The 19,697-nt window shown below is 42.3% G+C and overlaps 1 protein-coding gene across 2 annotated transcripts in view; it reads right to left on the minus strand.

The window, feature by feature from the left end:
- NEBL (nebulette) overlaps window positions 1-2,750 on the minus strand; it is a 269,002-nt gene extending 266,252 nt beyond the window's left edge. Inside the window, exons 1-2 of one of the 2 annotated variants that reach the window (XM_054814590.1) lie at window positions 2,243-2,750; window positions 1,142-1,236 (exon numbers count right to left, since the gene is read on the minus strand). In XM_054814590.1, coding sequence (XP_054670565.1) covers window positions 1,142-1,236; window positions 2,243-2,311 — 164 coding nt within the window. In that variant the 5' untranslated portion in view covers window positions 2,312-2,750. The remainder of the gene's footprint in view (window positions 1-1,141; window positions 1,237-2,242) is intronic. The other variant, XM_054814589.1, reaches the window with a different exon arrangement.
- Between the last annotated feature and the right edge of the window lie 16,947 nt (window positions 2,751-19,697).

The following is a 19,697-nucleotide window of genomic DNA, read 5'->3' on the forward strand; positions in this document are numbered from 1 at the left end:
ATGTTCCTAAAGTAATCTAAGTACAACTGTGCACATTGAAACAGGTGTTTCAAGTTTTGGCAGCACAGCAGTTTTTATAACAAAACTCATATTTTAGACAGATAGGCACTGGTTGGCTTCAATTTTAGCCTGGAAGAAATGAGCATACGCTGTTGAACTATTCCGTGACGGCCAGCCATAGACTGTCTACCTCAACATAAAACAAATATTTTGAGTATAAGAGATTATTTCAGAAAAAATTACAATGTGCCTATAGTTTCAAAATTCTGTCTCTTAAAACATGTTTTACGTAGGTAAAGGTGAAAATAATAACAATATATGAATAACACATAAGATCAAATTTGATTCCAAATTCTTTAGAGATATCCTTTTCACAAAGCATATTATAACTGTTTCTAAAGATTAAAACATACTGAAGTGCACTTAGCAAATCTTAGGAGCATGGTACAAAGAACAATAAGCACCTTTTTTCTACATGTATCAAAATGCTCTTCTGCAGTATTTGCAAGCCAAACATGAAAGCACTCTTCAAATCCACACAACAACAAAATCTAAAAGTGGAATACAACATGATTATACTCTACAACCAAAATTAATCTATTTATCAAAATCTAAGAGAGAAGCAAAATATGAGATAGCATGAAGCACTAGAAGTAGGGATTGTGTAAACATCTAGCTTAGTAATCTGAGATATGTGAACAACATAACAGTTTTAAAAATAGGTTGCCACGATCTCTAACAGGATATTATCCCCGGTAAACTACACAACCAAGAAGCACTTTGTTTTCTTATTACAAAATGCTGATCAGGTCCATAACCCTGAACTGAGAGCTGCATAATGGACAACTGTAATCCAGCAGGCCAGTAATGAATGTAACAGGAGTCAGCACCAGATCCAATGCTTTCTGGGAGGGAAGGACCTGTATCCTGAGATCTGATATTAAAACACTGCCTAAATATATCAAATATTTTCATTTTCTATCAATTCAATACAAGTAGACTACACCATCTGAAAAGATACTAAACTACTCTAGACTGCTACATCTCTAGATTAAGCACGACAATACCTATTTCACAATATCCACGGCCAGGTTTTCTTTTCATGTGCATTTCTGCAAGACTTGACATTAACAATACTTACGCATTGCAATAAGGTTTCTTTTCATATCCTTTGTAGTTATTCATGTTCAGAGCCATTTTGCAAACTTCACAGTGGAAACATCCTTTATGCCAGTACTGTAAAGAAACATAAAGTAGAATTACTTACTATACTGATGTTTTGAAAGCTATGTTAGTGTACGGTAAATGTAAAAACACAATTACACATCAATATTTTGGCCATGCATTATAGATCTCTGTAAACTAAATCAAAAGAATTACTTTCACACGCAACTAAAGGTGCTTCTGAAACACTCTCAGAAATGTAAATTCTCTGCTAAGGTGAATGCCAAGACCTCCGCACATTGACCTTGCCAGATTATTTTAAATATAACTGAAGCAGGAGTTTGACATTTTGCCTCGTTAAAGAAAAAAACCAGCACCGCTTGCTAAGAATGCAATACTACGCGAATAAAATCACTAATGTGACGACTGGCATTTTGGTACGCTGAACAGACACTAAATTTAGCACATAATACGGTATTTTCCTCCGGCAGCTCCTACCGCCTTGCCTCGCCGGGGCCGCTAATTTAGCGCATCTATCACAGCCTCATTGCTGTTATTTACGGAGCGACCGCGCTCGGCGATAACCAGCATCACCGGGACACATCCCCGAGGGACGGGCTGTCGCCACCCCGGTGCCCCGGCCGCCGTCCCCGCCGAGGCGGCCATGGCGTACGGGGCAGCCGAAGCCGCCCCAGCTCGGGGAGGCACCGACAACTACAGCCGGGCGGGGGCCGCCTACAACTTCATCCCTCAGGGAGCCGGTGGGGGGGGCGCGGGGACCCGCCGCCGGCTACAGGCGCCGTCACTCCCCTGAGTGCACCGCAGGGGCTCTCCGGCCCGCCGCGGCCCCGCTCGCCCCCCGCCCTGCGCCAGCGCGGTGACACGGCGGTTGTCGCCCGGCGGTGGCGGCGCGGATACCGGCGCAGCGGCAGCCCCTGAGGCGCTGCGTTTGCCACCTGCCGGCTCGCCCCGCTCCCCCACCGGCCCGGCCCTGCCCGCCCCGCCGGAGCCGAGGGGAGCGGGGCGCAAGGCGGGCACGCCCGGGAGGAGCCGTCCCCGCCTGCCCGCGCCCCAGCACCTTGTCCAGGCAGTTGACTTTCTCGGTGGGATAGACCACTTTGCCACAGCGGGCGCACTGGGGGTTCATTTTGCGGCTCCTCTCGGGCGGCGGCTCCCGCGGGCGGCGGCGGCCGAGGCTGCTGTGCGGCGGGCTGGGCTGGACGGGGCTCCGGGCGACCGATCTACCATCCCCTGCCCTGGCGGGGACGCCGGGGGGGTCCTCAGCGGCTGCCGGCGGGCGAGGAGGTCATCGGCGGCGGCTGGGGAGGAAGCGGCGCTCCAGCTGACTGCGGCTCGGCAGCATGTGTGAGTGGGCGGGCGGGGAGCCGGTGCCTGTCGCCCCCGCCCGCTCGCCGCCCCGCCGCCGCCCCGCCGCCGCCCGCCCCCGCCGCCTCCTCCGTGTGCCTGCGCGCTCGGCTCCCCGCGCCGCGGGCTGGGTGACTCAGGCCGAGCCCTGCGCTGCAGCCCCAAGTCAAGCCAAGCCCACCGGCGCGGCGCGGCCCGGCCCGCAGCGAGGGGAGGGAGGAAGGGGAGGGCGAGCTCCGCGCCGCAGCCGCCCCGAGGGGGGCGAGATGGCGGGCTCCGCGCCGCCGCCCTGAAGCGCAGAGGTGGCGGGGAGAGGGCGCTGGGCTGCGGCCGCCTCCGGGGCGCACCTGCCCGAGGCCCGCTGAGGCGGCGCCAGCCCCATGCCCCGGCGGGAAGGAGGGAGGGAGTGAGGGAACTGAGGCGCTGCCGGGGCCGCGGGGGAGCTCGGCCGTTCCCCGAAGTTAGGCCCCAGGCCTGGCCGTGCGCCGGCGGGCACCTGCCGGGCGGGGCGGCAGCGCCGTGCGGGGCTGGCGTGGGGAGGGGGGGCGGCGGTGCGGGGCCTCAGCCTCACGGCGGTTTCACTCGCAGCCGCGCGGTGCCCGTTAGCGGGGTGAGGAATGTCCGTACGTTCTTCCAGCGTTGTACCCCCGCTAGCTTTCAGGCTCGGTGCTGCTGCCTTTCGAGGCTCAGTGTCCCCGGGGCACACCGCGGTCCCACGGGGCAGGCAAATCTCCGCCAGAATGGTGAATTCAGCTCCTCAGTGCAGGCTTTTGACATTCATTTTTTACTTGCTCGTTAGTGCTGTGGGACCGGTACAGCAAGAAGTCATGCATTTTCCCTTAGCTGTGGACTTATTTAACTACCCGGAATATAAACCACGCTGAGGAAAGTGCTTAAGCCAATGCAGTGCAGCCTTTTCTGAGGGGTTTTTTTCAGTAGTGCAGCACTCTCTGTGGCGCACAGCAAGGACAAATTCTGCACATACTTGAGCGTTATTAAGTAATCAGAATGCAGTCAGATAAACTGTAATACTTGGCTATAATTCTTCCTTAGCAACCCAACTTTTATGCACTGGCTGGTTAAAGGCATGAGGAGAAACAGTAATTTCATTGAAATTAATAATAGATGTGATTAAATGAGAAATACCTAATCAGGCTTTAAATATTACATGATGGAAGTTGCAAGGCTTCTTCTGCCTCATCTAGACATAAACATCTGGCACCCAGTGAAACTCATAATGTTGAGATGATGGCTGTGCTGCAAGCAACAGGAAAGCAGATTTGCAGGCAGTCTTGTAAATGCTTGTTGTCTGCTTTGGCTGTCTCGGTATAGACAAACTGCTGACCAGCTCTGTTTCGACTCCTGCAGGCTGGTCCATTTCAGGGCCAGTGCTAGCGATCTGCAGTTCTCAAAAATACTGAATCAGGTGTTTGGTTTTGGGGTTTTTTACTGTTGTTGTTAACCAAATTAGTTTTGATCTGGAATTTAAGATTTGTCTTCTTACTGTTCATCACTGGCAATAGCATAATAATTTTTCACAAATACCTGAAGACCACTTTGGCCTCAGTCTAAGATTCCCCAGATAGAAATAGGTAGACATATGCACCCTGCAGTGCCGATGCAGTGAGTCTCCTCATCTGCTACCTCTGCTGTACAGGTTACCTTACACTTTCTGTTGGAAGGTCTGAATGGTGGTGAACAATGGCTTTTATTCAAGTAACTCTGAATGCTAGGCATCTGAGTATGCTGGTAAAAGAAACTTGAAGACATGGTAATGCAATGTTTTCCGCAGAACTGTCATTTGCGGATCCATCTGAGATCACATCTCTGTTGAATTAGGCCCAGCACATACGTAAGCAATCTCTGTTCTGCAAAGGCTACACAGTGTAGTGGAGTAGCGAGTCTGTAGTAGGCACTGGAATGGAGACCCAGCTAAATTAATCTCAGATAGAGGGCCATGAACGTTACCTATATGGCCAAAAAAAAAAATCTTTCTTAGCTGACTTAATTCTTTCTTAGCTTAGATTCAGCCTGATGTCTTATGGGTGAAAAGGTCTTGTAGCTCATTAGAGATAACTAGAGGCATACAGCTCCCCCAAACCGCTGGTATGAAATCCTTGAAATAAAGGCTTCATTCCTGGAAGTTTCAGTTTATTAAAATCACATTCAGAGCCTTCTCCTCAGCATGCAGAGAAAAATCATTTGGCTATTACTCTCAGTCTCAATGCTTATTCTTGAAGGGAAAACTTTTATAAACCAAAATATCAACACTAAAAATGGAATCGTAAAAGTGATAGGAGTACCTTTACTTATACCTAAATTGAGTGGTTTGGCCGAATAAAAGCATTCCAGTATTTATCATTATTTCAGGATCCTTTTATTAACTTGTATTAGTTTTCTCCACAAGGGAGGAAAATAGCGTCTGAATCACAACCTTCATTTGCGCAGCACAGAGCCCTTTCCTCATCAGCTGCAACCTTTTTCTAGTGCTACTATAATGAAAGCAGGTTCTTTTGCTCTATACAAACCAGTGAGAGAGAAAAATCTTCACCCGTGACTGTGAGAAAGCGGTGAAATGTTACTCATCAGTAGTTTTTCTTTTTTTCTGAGTAATGATGCAATGCTAAAGTCCAGCAAGGCAAAATACAACCACCTAGTTATGTCACTGACTAAGAGGGTGTAAACCAAAGACTATGAAGCACAGAAGGGCCAAGACTTTGCGCTCTAGCTGAAGAACTGTCGCCACAAGCATGGAGACTGTAATAGGTGGTGGACCTCTAGATAGGATCCAGCATTGGTTCCCAATTGGTATGTGTTGACAAGTTCGAAGTTACATCCCACGATTTTAGGCTATTATACTTACCTCATCCGGTGCGTTTCAGGGCTGTTTATCTAGCCTAGATGATTGAAAAGTGGATGTTTAGTTGAGCAATCCAAATCAGCAACACCTGAAACTAGATTTTTTTCAGCATATCTACAGTGGTCCAAATGAGAAGGACCTGGGACAGCAGTGTTACAGCATTAGAAGTAGTATGACTGGGTAAAGTGGTGGTTGCTAAAGTTCCTATTTCTGTGGGTTAATACCATCAACAACTGCATTTTTATTGATTTATTTGAGAAGATTTTCAGTGCTCCATTGAGTTCATTTGGATGATAAACACGAAAATATGTGCTGCAGAGAAAAAAATAATGTGGATATGTGATTTCAAATGTTGATATTGAATTTTACCTGAGATAGAAAAGCTTCAAAACACTGTTAAACTAGAAGGTTACCCTATGTATTGGAAGTGACTTGAAAACATCTTGAAAGAGATGACCCATACAGACTTGTTTCTATGGTCATAGGGATCTCTGCTTTAAATTTAGTTCTTCTAAAAGATTCCTCGTGAACTTCCTCCACTCTCTTTCCCATAAAATAGGCTCCTTATAACCCATCTCCCATAGCTGTGGGTAAGACCTGTTGGAGCCATCAAGTGAACTTCTAAGCATAGCAAGAAAGCAAAGGCTTCTGTCTCGCAGCTCACCATGGTTTTCCCCAGGCTCAGCGAAGGTGTTTACTGCCTTCCATGATCACACGAAGGCATTGTCTTTTCCCCCAAAATTTCTACAAATGGAATCTACTCACAATGTTATGGATGTATAGAGCCCTACTGGACAAAATAGGAGTTTATGTAAGCATAGTGATCTTTTTCACAGCAAAGAATGTGGTTTTCTTTTGTTCAGATATGTATTCATTTAATTACATTTTGTGAAAAAAAAAAAATGCTGACTGTAGTATGACTCGATTAATAGCTGATGCCCCACTTGCAGTGTCATAATTCAATCATTTCTCTGGAATAAATATGACAATATGTTCTTATACTCTGAAGGACTGTTGCAAAAATAATATTTGGCATATTTCACTGATTTTTCATATCAAATGTGTTCTTTATACAGGTATAAAAGGTGGGATAACGAACAGGTTAAGGTAATGTATACAAAATCCAATCTTACTGCTGTAACCCGCTCATAAGGTTTGTGTATAAGCTCCAGCAGATAACAGGTATTATATCACATTTAAGTGGAAGGATGATCTCATGGTTAAGGCATTGCATTGAGAATTGCAGATGAAGCCTCTGAGCAGTACTGCAATACAGATAAATAATGCTGAAAGAGGTTTTGTGAAACTGTGGCTATCCTTAATTATGTAGGAAGGGAAAACATTAAACCTATATTGGTTGGCACAGGAGTTGCCAGTCATTTTTTGACCCTTACTGTTTGAGCTTATATTTAACCACATAAAAGAAGAAACTGCATGGTTACATTTCAAATAGGAACAATGCAAGTTTAATGTGACCTTGTTTAGAGCTACCCAGGGTGCTGTTAGAGAAATGTGCTTTTAAATTCTTTGCTGTGAAAGAGTAATTTATACTCTTTGTATGCAAGGGTCAGTGGACGTATGTTTTAAACTTCAGCTTTAGAAAAGCTAAAACCAAAAGTGAATGTTTTCCGACCAAAACTGAAACAAACCCAGCAATGGTTACACTTTATTATTTTCTGTAATATGATCCAAACAGCACTCTGCAGTGGAATCTCAATATGCGTTTCCACAATTGGGCAATTTTTAGCTAGTCAGATTAATCTAATAGACCAAGGAAATATTAGAACAAAAATACTTAGTCAATCACCAGCAGTGTTTTCTGTTCTTGGGATCTCTTTTCTTCACTCAAAAAGCATGCAAACTGAATACTGCATTCCACAACAGCTGTATGCTTAACAGACAAATGAAGAAGTAATAATGAAGAGTCAGCATGACTACGGAATTGTCTAGAAGAAGGGGCTTTTATTGTCTCAGTATTAAAATTGCAATGGAAGTTTCTATTGCTTTATGCATGGGGTCAGGATTTTCCCTTATTAATGGGTCTTCCAGGATACCTGGCTGATAATTTATCTCCAAATTATGAAAAGAAAAAAAAAGGGGGGCAGGGAATTTTGTCTTTATGTTTGACAAAAGGCAAAAGCTAACTGTAATAAAGCTTAGTAAAAATGGGCTGGTTACTTGGATTATGCTGAACAGAAGGTTGTTACCTAGCTCATTTGGTTTTGTTTGAACCTAGAATAGCTGATGTATGAGCAAAAAACAGATTGAAAACTTCATTCTGGTGCAAACCTTATTACCTATGTGCATATGTATGTATTTCAGAAAAAGCAGCTGGCATCAGTGAAGCATATGCACTCTATAATTCAGGTGCACAAAGCAGGTAGAGTTCTGTGGATAGCGATACACAGGGTGTTTTGAGAATTTGGCAGTGCATACTTGAGTGTTAGCTTTTTTAGCTGGCACATCCAGAGATGGAGGCAAATGAGCACAACTAGGAAGCTGTAACTATACATCCAATATTTCATAAATTGTGTCTTCTGTGATTTGGGAGCGTAGAAACAGTCAGCCTGACTTACGGCTCAGTAACATATTCTAACATCAGAGGTTGAGGTGCCTGTGCACCCTTCGCATTAAACTTGCATGTGTGTAGTTTGAGTGGAACGAGCAATGTGAACAGGTGCAGGCAGAGCACAGGAAGGGATGTGTTCCTCGCTGCCAGAGCTGCACTGGTCCCAGTGCCTCGGTTCAACCCTTCAGTCTATCATTTCGCTTGTAGACCAAGGTGAGGAACTTGCAGAACTCAGAACAGTGTTTGCATGGAAAGTGGTCTGAAATCTGGAAGCTTTCAAATCAAATTTCCATATTCAGTGACAGTGCTTAGGAGAAATGTATATTATTAGTACTTTTTTAAATTTTCTCTGTAATTTTTCAATCCAGTTACGGCTCAGAGGATGTTCCAGCCACATAATAAATTTATTTTATGTATATTGCATTGAATGTGTGGGGAATTTTTTTACCAGCTGTTTTTCCTCCCTTTCTAGTCAGAATTAGAGATTCCTACCATGTTTTGCAGGAATAAAAACAAATTAAGAAGAAATAAGGATTAAGGGAGATAAAAAGTCTATATATTTTATTTGATAAAGGAATTAATTTTATGAATTTTCATGAACAAGTAATTGATACAGGAATGAAAAGCTGTCAGAGCTCTTGGAGAAGCTGAAGGAGAAGATTCTCTTCACTCAACTTTGCTACCCTGTGTCAAGAATCAAAACTAGTTGCTTAATCCCAATCCAAAGAGATTTTCAAAAATTTTACCACCGCAGACAACCAATCCAACACAGTCCAGGCAAAAGGTTCTATGCTGGACTGTCAGCTGTGGAAGGACAAAATGTTAATTATTCATTCTGTTTTAATAGCTATCACTTTTTATTTGCTGTGTTGAGTAAAAATATAAAGCTACTTGGTTTTGCTTATGAAGATGAAATGGAAATAAAAGATTATTTGTTAATTGTGGATGTTGTTTACTGGCCTATGTTTAGCCTGAGAACAAAATAGGAATTTAGAGATAGAATTAGGGCTCTGAACTGAATTTTAAAACCTAATGAGAGTGTTCTGGTAGCTTTGAATAAAAGGACAACAATGGCATTATTCATACTCTTGTCTAGGCAACTACTTTCCCATTATTCCCAGAAATAGTAGTTGAGGAGCTTCCTGCCTAAATAAACAGTTCACGTAGATGGAACTTGGTCTATAAAGCTTTTTAAAAGAAGGTTTCCTTTTTTAAACTGAACGGCGTAGTGAAATACAGGAAGGGTTGGGCTGTGATTGGACTGGATTCTTGAATTTAATGTTTTAAAGGGTATGTGACCAGTTCAGGGTAACTAAATGCACGTACTCTGTAGATGGCCTGGAAGTATCGTAGGGAATATGCTCCCTCCGTTGCCAAAAGAAACAGCGTATAATAAAGGTACAGAATCATTAACAAGCCTGACTCTGGGCTTCAGAGGAAACTGCATTTCCAGCCTTCCTAGCAAGATTTTAAAATTATAGCCTTCACGGTACAGACCTGTCAAATCTCACACATTGAGAGGGAGTCTCACACGTTGGGCTCCCAACCTGCCTCCCCTGCGGCTCGACCTGTATCGCGCTCATTTGCAACACTGCGCCGTGGCTCCTCGCCCGTCCTCTAACCCCCACATGTCAGGCACAGCTGGATGGCCTGGCCTGTAACCTGCCAAACAGCTGCAGCTACCGTGGGGCATCAGGGAGCAAGAGAGGAGGAGGAGGCGGCACGGTCCAGTATGACTGCATTGCTGAAAAGAAGGATGGATTCTGGGGGAATTCCTGGAAGTATTAGCAAAATCCTCTTCCAGAAAGTAAAAAGTAAAATCTCTTCATAATTCAATGTTAGCATTTTTCCAATTTATGTTACTTTTTAAGTGTTCTTTTTTGAACATAGATTTTATGAGCTCCAAGGCTATTAAATTAAATGTTATAAACTTTCTAAATTAAAATCTATAAATAAATGAAAAAACACAGTTCAGATATGTTACAGGCTTAGATCAGCAAGACAACGGCTGGTGATAGTCTTCTTGCAGCAACACCACCACTGGCTTCTGCAGCACCGTTCCTGATCCCAGGCTTGCAGAACAAGCTAATAGAATAGGAGAGAGGATTGAGGAATATTCACCTTCCTCAACATACTTGGAGATAAGCTGCTACAAGTAAAACAAACAGTAAGTTTAGCAAAGCCCATGTCACTTTAAGCTCAGCTCAGACACATTAAGGATATGGCTGAGTTCTGCCTTATACCCAAAATTTTAACAACAGAGCTTCGAAGGACAGAAAGGTTGAGAGCCAAAGGCCAAGGCAGAGACCCAGCCGTCACCCTCACCACCGTATGGATCTCTGGTGGCCTGGAGGGCACCATTTGTGGCCCGGTGCACTGCTGCTTTCATTAAAAAGTCAGGGGTAACAACTTAGAAGCAAAGTCTCCTCTCTCCGAAATTTTTCTGTGTGTATTTTTATAGGCTGCTTTACTGTGCCCAGAACAAAGTCTAATTTGAACCATCTTCCTAAACACAGAACTATCATATGGGATTATACAAGCCTTGGATGGGGTAATACATAATTTAATCTTCTATTTGTTTATTTTAAATTAAATATAACTGCATTAGAAAATTAACAATAAATCTATTGCAAGTTTTTTAAACAGCTTGACTATTTTGACTGATAAAGTTATGCTATGAATGTAAATTGTGTTGTACACACAGGCACTTTATAAAATCCATGTCATCTCTTTAGTCTGAACATATTATTTTTATTTATTTCCTCTCTGCAACAGACAATATAGAGAATAGCAAGTCCAATGCTACTGCCATGAAAAAGATACAAGTGTCTGTCTTTTCATCAGATCTCTGCACTTGCTCATTAATAAAAAGTCAGAAGAGAAGAAACAAAACCATAGCAATTATTCAGCCAAAAATTCATCTGAATACTCTAGACCTTGAGTAAGATTCTCAGTAATGTTGCATTTTGGAGGAGTTTCTTTTTAGGTACAGTACAAAGGCATATACAAAACAAAGAGGAACTTAAAAAAGGGACCACTTAACTTTTTTCCTTCTAACTTTAGAATTACAGCTAGCACATTAGCTTTAGTCTCAAGAAGTAAATGGCGGGCATTTCACATAAATTAAATTTTCCAACATGTAATTGAGGATTTTCAGTGTGAAGTTCTCATTTTCTCCTGACAGCTTTCTATGAATTATCTTAAATGTTATCTTAGAAAAGGAAATTATTATGTGGAGCATTAAGCAGAGCACAAATATTGGTACACTGCAGAGATACCAGTTAATTTTCCTTTGACTACTGAACCATAAATAAAGGAAAACAGCATTGTTAAATGGTTCTAAAGTTACATTGTGGCAAGCAGTGGTTGTGTTGCGGTGTGAAGGATACAGTTTTGGAACATGCCACAGAGGAAATGATTATGAAGCTACATTATACAGAATGTTTCATTTATTTCATTCACATTATAAAAGCCCTAATGATTTTGCCGTGCCCGTGCCTTCCCCGGCTGTACGCTCCGGACCAAATCCTCTGACTGTCTGTGCTGGTTTGGCAGCAGAGTGTGTTTCACATTGTCATGAGAGTGACCTACTCGGTCCATCAAGGGAAGGAGGGAAAACTCCAGAGGATTTGGTTTTCGGAGTCCCTGCCGGCGTGACTCATCAGGCAGCCGGCGCCACCCGTACCGGCAGCAGCAATTGTCCGAGGCAGCTCGTCACAGCCAGCAGCATCCTCGTCTCCTACCACAGAGCAGAGAACTCCCTTATGAAGGATTAGCACCCCAGCCCTGAAATAACCACCCTAATCTTTCTAAGAGAGCTTCCCAAATTAACCAGTGTGACTACAGCACCTGATCTTCCCCAGCTGTCCAGCTCCCTCAAGCCAGGCCCTTGCCCTGATGCTACTAGCTAGGTACAAACCCACCGGCAGCCATCAACTCATGCCTGCCTCACGACCAGCTACATCAGTCTGGGATGACAGCGCGGTGGCATGCCCCGCTGCCCCTGACCACGCGCCTTGGTGCACCCAATCCTGTTTTTTCCTTAGAAGCTCCTGTCTGCTAGGTGGTACAGAGAAGTACAGTTCAGAGCCACCAGGTTTTCCAGGATGACATCGTCTGGGGCAAGCAGGAGAGAATCCTTTAGCTCTCCTTCCTCCTACCACAACACAACACACTCTCCCATCTAGCTTAATTACCCACCCCACCCCCATCCCTACTGCAGACTCATGCACTTCTAACCTAAAACCGGAGCTAGGGCAGGATGAGAGCCTTGCAGCCATCTGAGCCAGGCTGAACCTCATTTTCTGTCTCCAGTCCCTCTGCTGAGAGATAGCAATAAATAATGACAAATACCAGATAGGACCGTCTCTTTTCTTCTGGAGAATCACAAATGAGAATCAAACAGGTGAGGCAAGGGCGTTGTCTTCTGTTCTGCAAGGGCTTGTGGGTTAGCCGTTGTGCCCAGGAATGTAGATGTAGATGTTGAGTGTATCTGGGGACACCAGCCCAAGACTCCCTCCGTAAGGAAAGTCTTCAGACCAAAGAAATTTTGACGTAGTTTGCTAGTCTGATTGGGCTTGATCCAGCACACGTTTAAACCAATTTAAAGACTCCCACTAACATCCGTGTGTGCTAGATTAGAGTTTAAATACAATAGACTATTTAATTTGCACTAAGGAGGAGGTTCAGCATAAACAGAAAACAGTGTGGTTGGTTACGTGCTGGCACCATACACCAAATTTAAATGTCATAAGCTCCTTTCACAGCACCAGTTGGTGCAAATGGACAGGAAGTTACTGAGACAATGTTATGCACAGCTATTATTTTTTTTCTTCATCACAGTTAACTCTTTGATGAAAGAGAGGCTGGATTTCTGGGGGCCATTTCAGATGCTATTATACTGAATTAAACTCTAGAACTGTTTATCCATAAAATCCTGTTAAATAGGTGTTAACCACTGCAAGTCAGCTTTCAAAGTAAAACAAATTCTTCATGCTCGCGGAAAGCTTATTAAATAGTGCATCACCCTGGAAATTGTGCTATGGGAAAACTTTCAAACAAAACACAGAAAGTAGTAAACTTCCCTACTTTGATGTTATCGAATTACTTCAAGAGAAAAATGTCAACATGACATTCACACTTCTTTGGTGTAGTAAATACATGCCTCTCCAATTATTATTCAGAAATGGTGCCTCAGTCCACATACTCAGGGCCACGACACATACTGTGCCTGCCTCTTCAGAAGCAAAAGACAATACTACCATCTTTTCTAGACTTTTCTGGATCGGTGCTTGGCTGATTTCTTTTGTCGGCCTGTATTCCAACTGGGATAAATATTGAGATCAATGTATAAATATCATTCTGGATAACTGCTCTGTGTAGCTACAGTACATCTACTCCCCATAAATCCAGTTAAATAAGGCAGGATTGCACTGCAGATCAAATGTTATATCCTATCAGAAAACTTTCCTCATGAGCAAAACTGAAATTGCAGTTGTGCATATCTAAATGGGTGTAGATAGTACGGCAAAGTCTAACATGAAGATCGTCATAGCACCAAATCAGTTGCTTAGTCCATAAGGTATTTTTAACTCATGCCTCCGTGTTCCCCCCTCATAACTTCTGAGTGCCTCTGCAGTGGGAGAGTGACTGGTGTGACGGATCCAGCATATTACTTAATATTATGCAGTCCTACTCAGTAATTACTGAGATCACAACCCTATTTTTAGAAGAAAAAATAAAATCACAATTCAATGGCAAGCATAACGACAAGAAAAAAGAAAAAAAAGAACAGGAAATCTGTACTCAAAATTTTGCTGTATTTAATTTGTTTTCAACTCAAATACATTCCTCTTACTAGGGATAATTTTTCTAACACAACACTGAGAAGTTCTTCATGATCCTGGAAAGGAAGAAAATATGAAAAATCATTAAGGAAAGAACTCAGTTGCATATGAGTTACTGTTGTAAAATTAATCCACTCAACTAATGATAGATCAGAAAACCCACAAGCTGTCAGGTTTTCAAATTATAGCAAAATTTGTCAAGTATATCCTCCTAATTACATGTAATAACTGTCATGTGAAATTTCTCTTTCTTCTTTTTTGCCATTCTTATCAACTAACCTGCAAACTGTTCCAAATGTAAGTAAGTCAAGACATCCTGCTAACCTACCAAACTGCCTGAAGTACAAACCACACATTTCTTTTAGGTAACATAATCCCCCCCCCCCCAAAAAAAAAAATCAAATGTAACTTATGGAGCTAAAATATACAGCAATATTGTTAATAAAGAATAAAAGAAAGTTCCAGCACAGAAGTATGTGTGAAATTAAAAAATATTTGTTACAAAAGAATGAGAACTAAACATAACGAGAACTCAGCTAATAGCCAGCCCTCGCAACTACAGCAGATTAAGGAAGGTCTAAGCCTGGCAAGCTTTGGGCTACGTTGTGTAGCTGGCTGTTCTTACAGCACTGAAAACAGATTTTTTTCCCTCTCCTGTCAACAAGTTTTTCTTGGACCAAGGCAGAGAAGATCATAAACTTTTTATTTTTTATTAATTAATTAAATCCAGGTTAGATATTAAGAAAAAAATAAAGAGTAAGGACAGTAAAGCACTGGCATAAACTGACTGTAGGGGGGCTGGTATAGTCTCCATCTTTGCTGGAGATGGAGATAGGTTAGCCAGTGCTGACTTTAGCCCGTGTAGAGTGAGAGGCTGAGTGAGGTGATCCCCTGAGGTCCCTTCCAACTTAAATTGTTCTATGGCCTTAAATTTGTATCAAGAATGACACAGATAATACTGATCCTGCCTTGAGACAAGAACTTGGGGCTGGTCAACCTTTTGAGGTACCTTTCAGCCCAATGATTTCATTAGATGTTTTCTCCATGTTAACTGTGTCTGAGCATCCACCCAGCTTTACGTGGGAGGGAATTTCCTTTGCATTTCATGTGCCTGTCTGCTGCGAATGAGCCGACCCTGGGCCTAGACTGCACCAGAGGGGAGCAAAGAGCCCCATCAGCAGGACAAGGGTCTGAGGGGACAGGAAAGAAAATCTGGGCAGAAGCAGGATCCTGCCTTGCAAAATTTGCGGTGGCCTTTAACAATGAGCAATTCTGACCTTGGAAAAAGGAATTTCTCGGAGAAAGAATAAAAGGTCTAAGTTGGAATGAAGATTGTGAGTATCTCTTATCTAAGGAATGGGAAAGTAATTTGCAATAATATTGTCTTCTCTTCAAAAGACTTCGTCTAATTATTTAAGAAGACATCAGCATTTGGCTGTACTGATATAAAGGCAAGTGAAATTCAATCTGAATATTAGAATAGTCTAAAATCCAACTGGTCTGTAAACAAGTCATACAGAGGTTCAGCTAGATAGCTTCACAATTTTCCAAGTCACTGAAGCAGTGAAGATATCAGTTGTTTGAAGAGAGGACTAACTGGCTGCTGGCTTTTTTCTTCAATCCTGTATTTTGTTTTATTTTATTTTTTTAGTTGTAAGGAGGCAGTGGCAAAGTTACTTAGGTGATTCTAAATGTATATTTACATTTCTGGAGGCTTTATTAAGTGTAAAGAGACTTTTTAAGTGCATGTCTTCCTGGAAAAGATGAAAACATTTTATTCAGGGGAAAAAAATACTTTAAATGTTGCTTTTTCCATTTTAACTATAATACTTCATGTTTACAGTACTCCAGCAGCTTCCAGGGTTCACTGAAGATAATGAATGACTGCTTATAATTAAAGGTTTCACAGGATTTTTTTCCATGCACCATCCAACTTTGAAAATTGCAGATTTGCTACTGCCCAGTATCACCGCTTTAGTGACAAATTGGAACACTATTACTTAACATCTCGAGCACGGTTAATATTTTGGATTGCTCTTAGACAGAAAACAGAAAGCATTTATCCAAAGGAAATGCTGATAGAAGACAACGTTCATTGAGTATCCTCTCTATATAGGTAGAAATAGTAGTAATAGTGCTATTCTGTGTAGAAGGTCCATAATGGAGCTTAAATTAATTTATTTACTTCTCCCCAAAACAATGAGTGCTCTCTGCATAAGATGTCCTGAATAATCTGAGAAGGATGCATATATTTAAGTATGCTAAATATTTGCTTAGTAGAAAATGTCTGGCCATAATATTTTAATTACTGTTTGATTTTACTGTAATATTTAGAGTTCTTTTCCTTAATAAATTAAAACAGTGGTTTGGAATTCAGGTGAAAGCGAGGGAGGAACTTTTTTTTCTTTTCTTTTGTCTGCCTGGAAGAAGCATTAGCTTTGTCAGTCAGTGCAGAGATCAGAGCAATTTATCTAATATGGAAATGCCTCTATCTAAAATGCAGTAAACACTACAGTGCAGCATAGGCAAATTAAGGCCAAAAAAAAAAAGCTGACCGTATCCTTTTATTGAACTAGATTAGTTCTAAGAAAATAACAGTACAAAATTTGGGAAAGGGCTTTTTCACAGAAAAAATAATAAATATGGTGGGTGCAGAACCAATTTGTTATTCCAAGAATTTGAATTGATCAACCTGTTATTTGCAATCTAGCAAACACATTTCTCCAGGGATGCAAAATTGCCACGGTACATGCTCGAAGCAGAATGGTGAATTGACTGCCCAAAGACAGGCTCATAGTGTGATATATCGGTTTCCACTGCCATGGTCTCTCATACTTATTGGAAGTCTTTGAAAAAATAATGAGATTTAAATGGCTGCCTCATAGAAACTGTCTTTTAATAATTGTTAAAAATCATTATCTTCTGAATAAATCTATAAGAAAAATTATTATCCTTTTCTTAGGATTTTTGACACCAAGAAATCTATCTATGTAAGCCTGCAAACTCTGATTGATTTTATAAAAGCTCTGTATCACTGAATGTTTCCATGTAGGCTGAATCAGCGATTTGCTAAGAGGAAGTGTCACATGCTGCACAGAAGCCGCGTTGCAGAATTATCGAGTCTTGTAACCGTGAATAGGACTATCTTTCTTACACCGTGAGTTGAAGTTGACTACAAGGGGTGGCTGAGCAGCAAGAATCACATTTTTGAATCCACATGTCAAGTTGATGGTAAATTTGAAAAATTCATTAGATCTCAATAATTCTGAGGGGAAGCATTAGGGATGATGGAAAAGGACTAGCAAGCTGTAACAGAATGAGATCTCTTCTGAGTGGCTCTATCTCAGCAACCAGGACAGAAAAAGAATGGCCAAAGAATGGAAAGGAAGATGGAATCAAGGGTCTGCATACATTAAGAGGGCTGACAAAAACCTGGCAGGGATTAGATGGCTGAAGACACTTGGATGTTCTTTTGATGTGGATCTGCAAGTCTTCTGTATTTTCTCTGTAAGTGAAATTTAGGTTAGAGGGAAGACAGCACATGCTTACATAACACTGCCTGTGCTGAATCTGCATGTTAATAACTTCTGCTGTTGTACATTTTCTGAAGAGGGAAATATAAGCACAGATTTCCAGGGGGAGGCTGGAAAGACCTTACTTAGCCCCGGCTTTGGCTCCATTTCACCTACCCCACTGCAACACTGGTGGCTCCCGTAGTGCTGGACAGTGCTCCAGCTTCTCCCCGGCTCTCGCACGGCCGAAGGGAAACTGCACCGTTGTGTTGCAGCCTGGTGAATATGTGTGTTTGCATTTTCTTTCCTCTCCTAACTGTTAGCATCTCTTTCATGTGAGCCAATACGGATGCCGTGCCTCAACACGGGGGCTCAGATCACCCATTCAGAGCTGCTTTTGCCCCTCGACAAAAGGGCACATCGTTTCACTAGGACTCTGGTGAGTGCTCGGCAAGGAGTGGGACTGAGAGGGTTAGTGCTAGTTCCAGAGCAGTTGGACTGAAACTAATATAAACGCTTCATTTTTGGTAACAGTTGCATACTTTCAGAATGTCACTGCTAATGCTGGGAGAGCTCCTGTGTCAGACACTCCTCCAAAAACCATTTAACTATGGACACCTAGCTGATGTGCCTAAATCGCACCCAGTCCTAACAAATCAGGAATATGTGCTCATAAGGGTTGAGTAAAGCATTCTGAGTAGGCCACGTGTGGAAAGGCAGGGAGGTATTCATCAAGGCTTGATGAGATATTGTGCTGAACGTAAACACCACCACCACAAGTTATAAAATGGCTTTTAAAGAAGGTTTTGTTGAAAAAAAAAATCTTATTCCTAGACTGAAATCTAGAAGTATATCTTACTCTGGTGTCAGAAATTGTGCAGAGCAATCATGAATATGAACAGCCCAAGAAAAGTCTGTTCTTGAGCTCAGTAGCCAGCAGAGATTGCCCATTGCTGATCACAGGCATTCAGGGCTCCTGGCTGTACCCAGCTGCTTGGGCAGGCTGGATCTCCTGCTCTGAATGGAGACCTTGCAGAGGTCCCAGTTCTCCTACAGAGCAGGCAGGGGTGCAGGAGGGTCCTCTGTGTGGGCCGCTCAGCTTGGATAAGGAATTTAAGAAGCCAGATGACTTGAAGACAAGCATGAATACAAATATGACAACAATGAAAACACAGAGGCAGAGCCTCTGCAGGCACAGGTATCTGGTCTGGAAAGCTGTAGTTAGGGAACCCGTCTCTCAGCAAGCGTAGTATATATTAAATCCAGGACTGTGGGTGCTCATTAGTTGCCCATTTTAAAGAAGAATTGGGCCTAAGCAGATTTCTCTGGTTTTCAGGAAAGATCTAAATGTCTGCTGCAGACAGCCTGCAAATTTTTTCAAGGGACAAAGAATCCTGAAAATGATGGTCTGAATAATGATTTGGAAAGTTTGAATTAAAACAAGTCAAGGAAACACCATGGTTTGATTTTGAGCTGATCTTCAGACCTACAAAGTTCATAAAAGACACAATCATAAAATGCAGCATATCACAAGGGAACTACCTCCCCAGATGCTTACATTTGTTACTGCAGTAAGTACTCATGCTATTTACTGATCCAGATTCTGTTTCATGAGTTCCCAGACAAATACAAAATCAGAAGACAGTTAATTTCATAGATACTCGGCAATCTAAGGCAAAGGACAAGAACTAGATAAAGACATAAGAGAAATACAAAACCACACACACACACACAAACTTAAGTTCTTAGACATTGCTGGAAAGGAAAGTTTTGAAAAGAAAAGTTGACCTTGTCGATATCTATGTAAGCTTCATTTCAGCAAGAGAAAAGGAACAAAGAAACTTTGTTCAAAAATTTAACAAGTGGCCCATGAAGGCAGGTGATTGATCAGAGGTGCATGCACAGTCTGTAAGAGATGGTAGTGTAGGAGTAGAGTATGGAGATCCTGGAGCGCAAAGAAAAGTAGTTCATTATGTAGCTCACTAACCAACTACACGGATTAGCCACTGATGCCTCTCCTCAGATCTTTCAGTGTGGCAGAATCACTACTCTGCACTCCAGCAGTGAAAAGCTGTCCCACATCCTGCAAACTATGTAACTTGAGCACATTCTTTAAAGCATGAGATTGTCCTTGTTGTAATGATTCTCTGGCACATGTCTGAGAGACCTCCATCTAGAAATTTTTAACAGAACCTGAAGAAAATGCTAATAAATTCATTAGAATTCCTTTAAAAGCATTTCTTCGTTGCTTCAGGTCTGATCTGCTGAAAGACCAGTAACCTATTGATCCAGCAGAGCCCATTGCCTAATTCTAACAACTGGCTTCAAATGAAACTTTTTTTTTTAATCTGAGTTCCCAACAGGAATTCACGATTCCAACT

The sequence above is a fragment of the Grus americana genome, chromosome 2 (assembly GCF_028858705.1).
Source record: "Grus americana isolate bGruAme1 chromosome 2, bGruAme1.mat, whole genome shotgun sequence".
NCBI classification, from domain to species: domain Eukaryota; kingdom Metazoa; phylum Chordata; class Aves; order Gruiformes; family Gruidae; genus Grus; species Grus americana.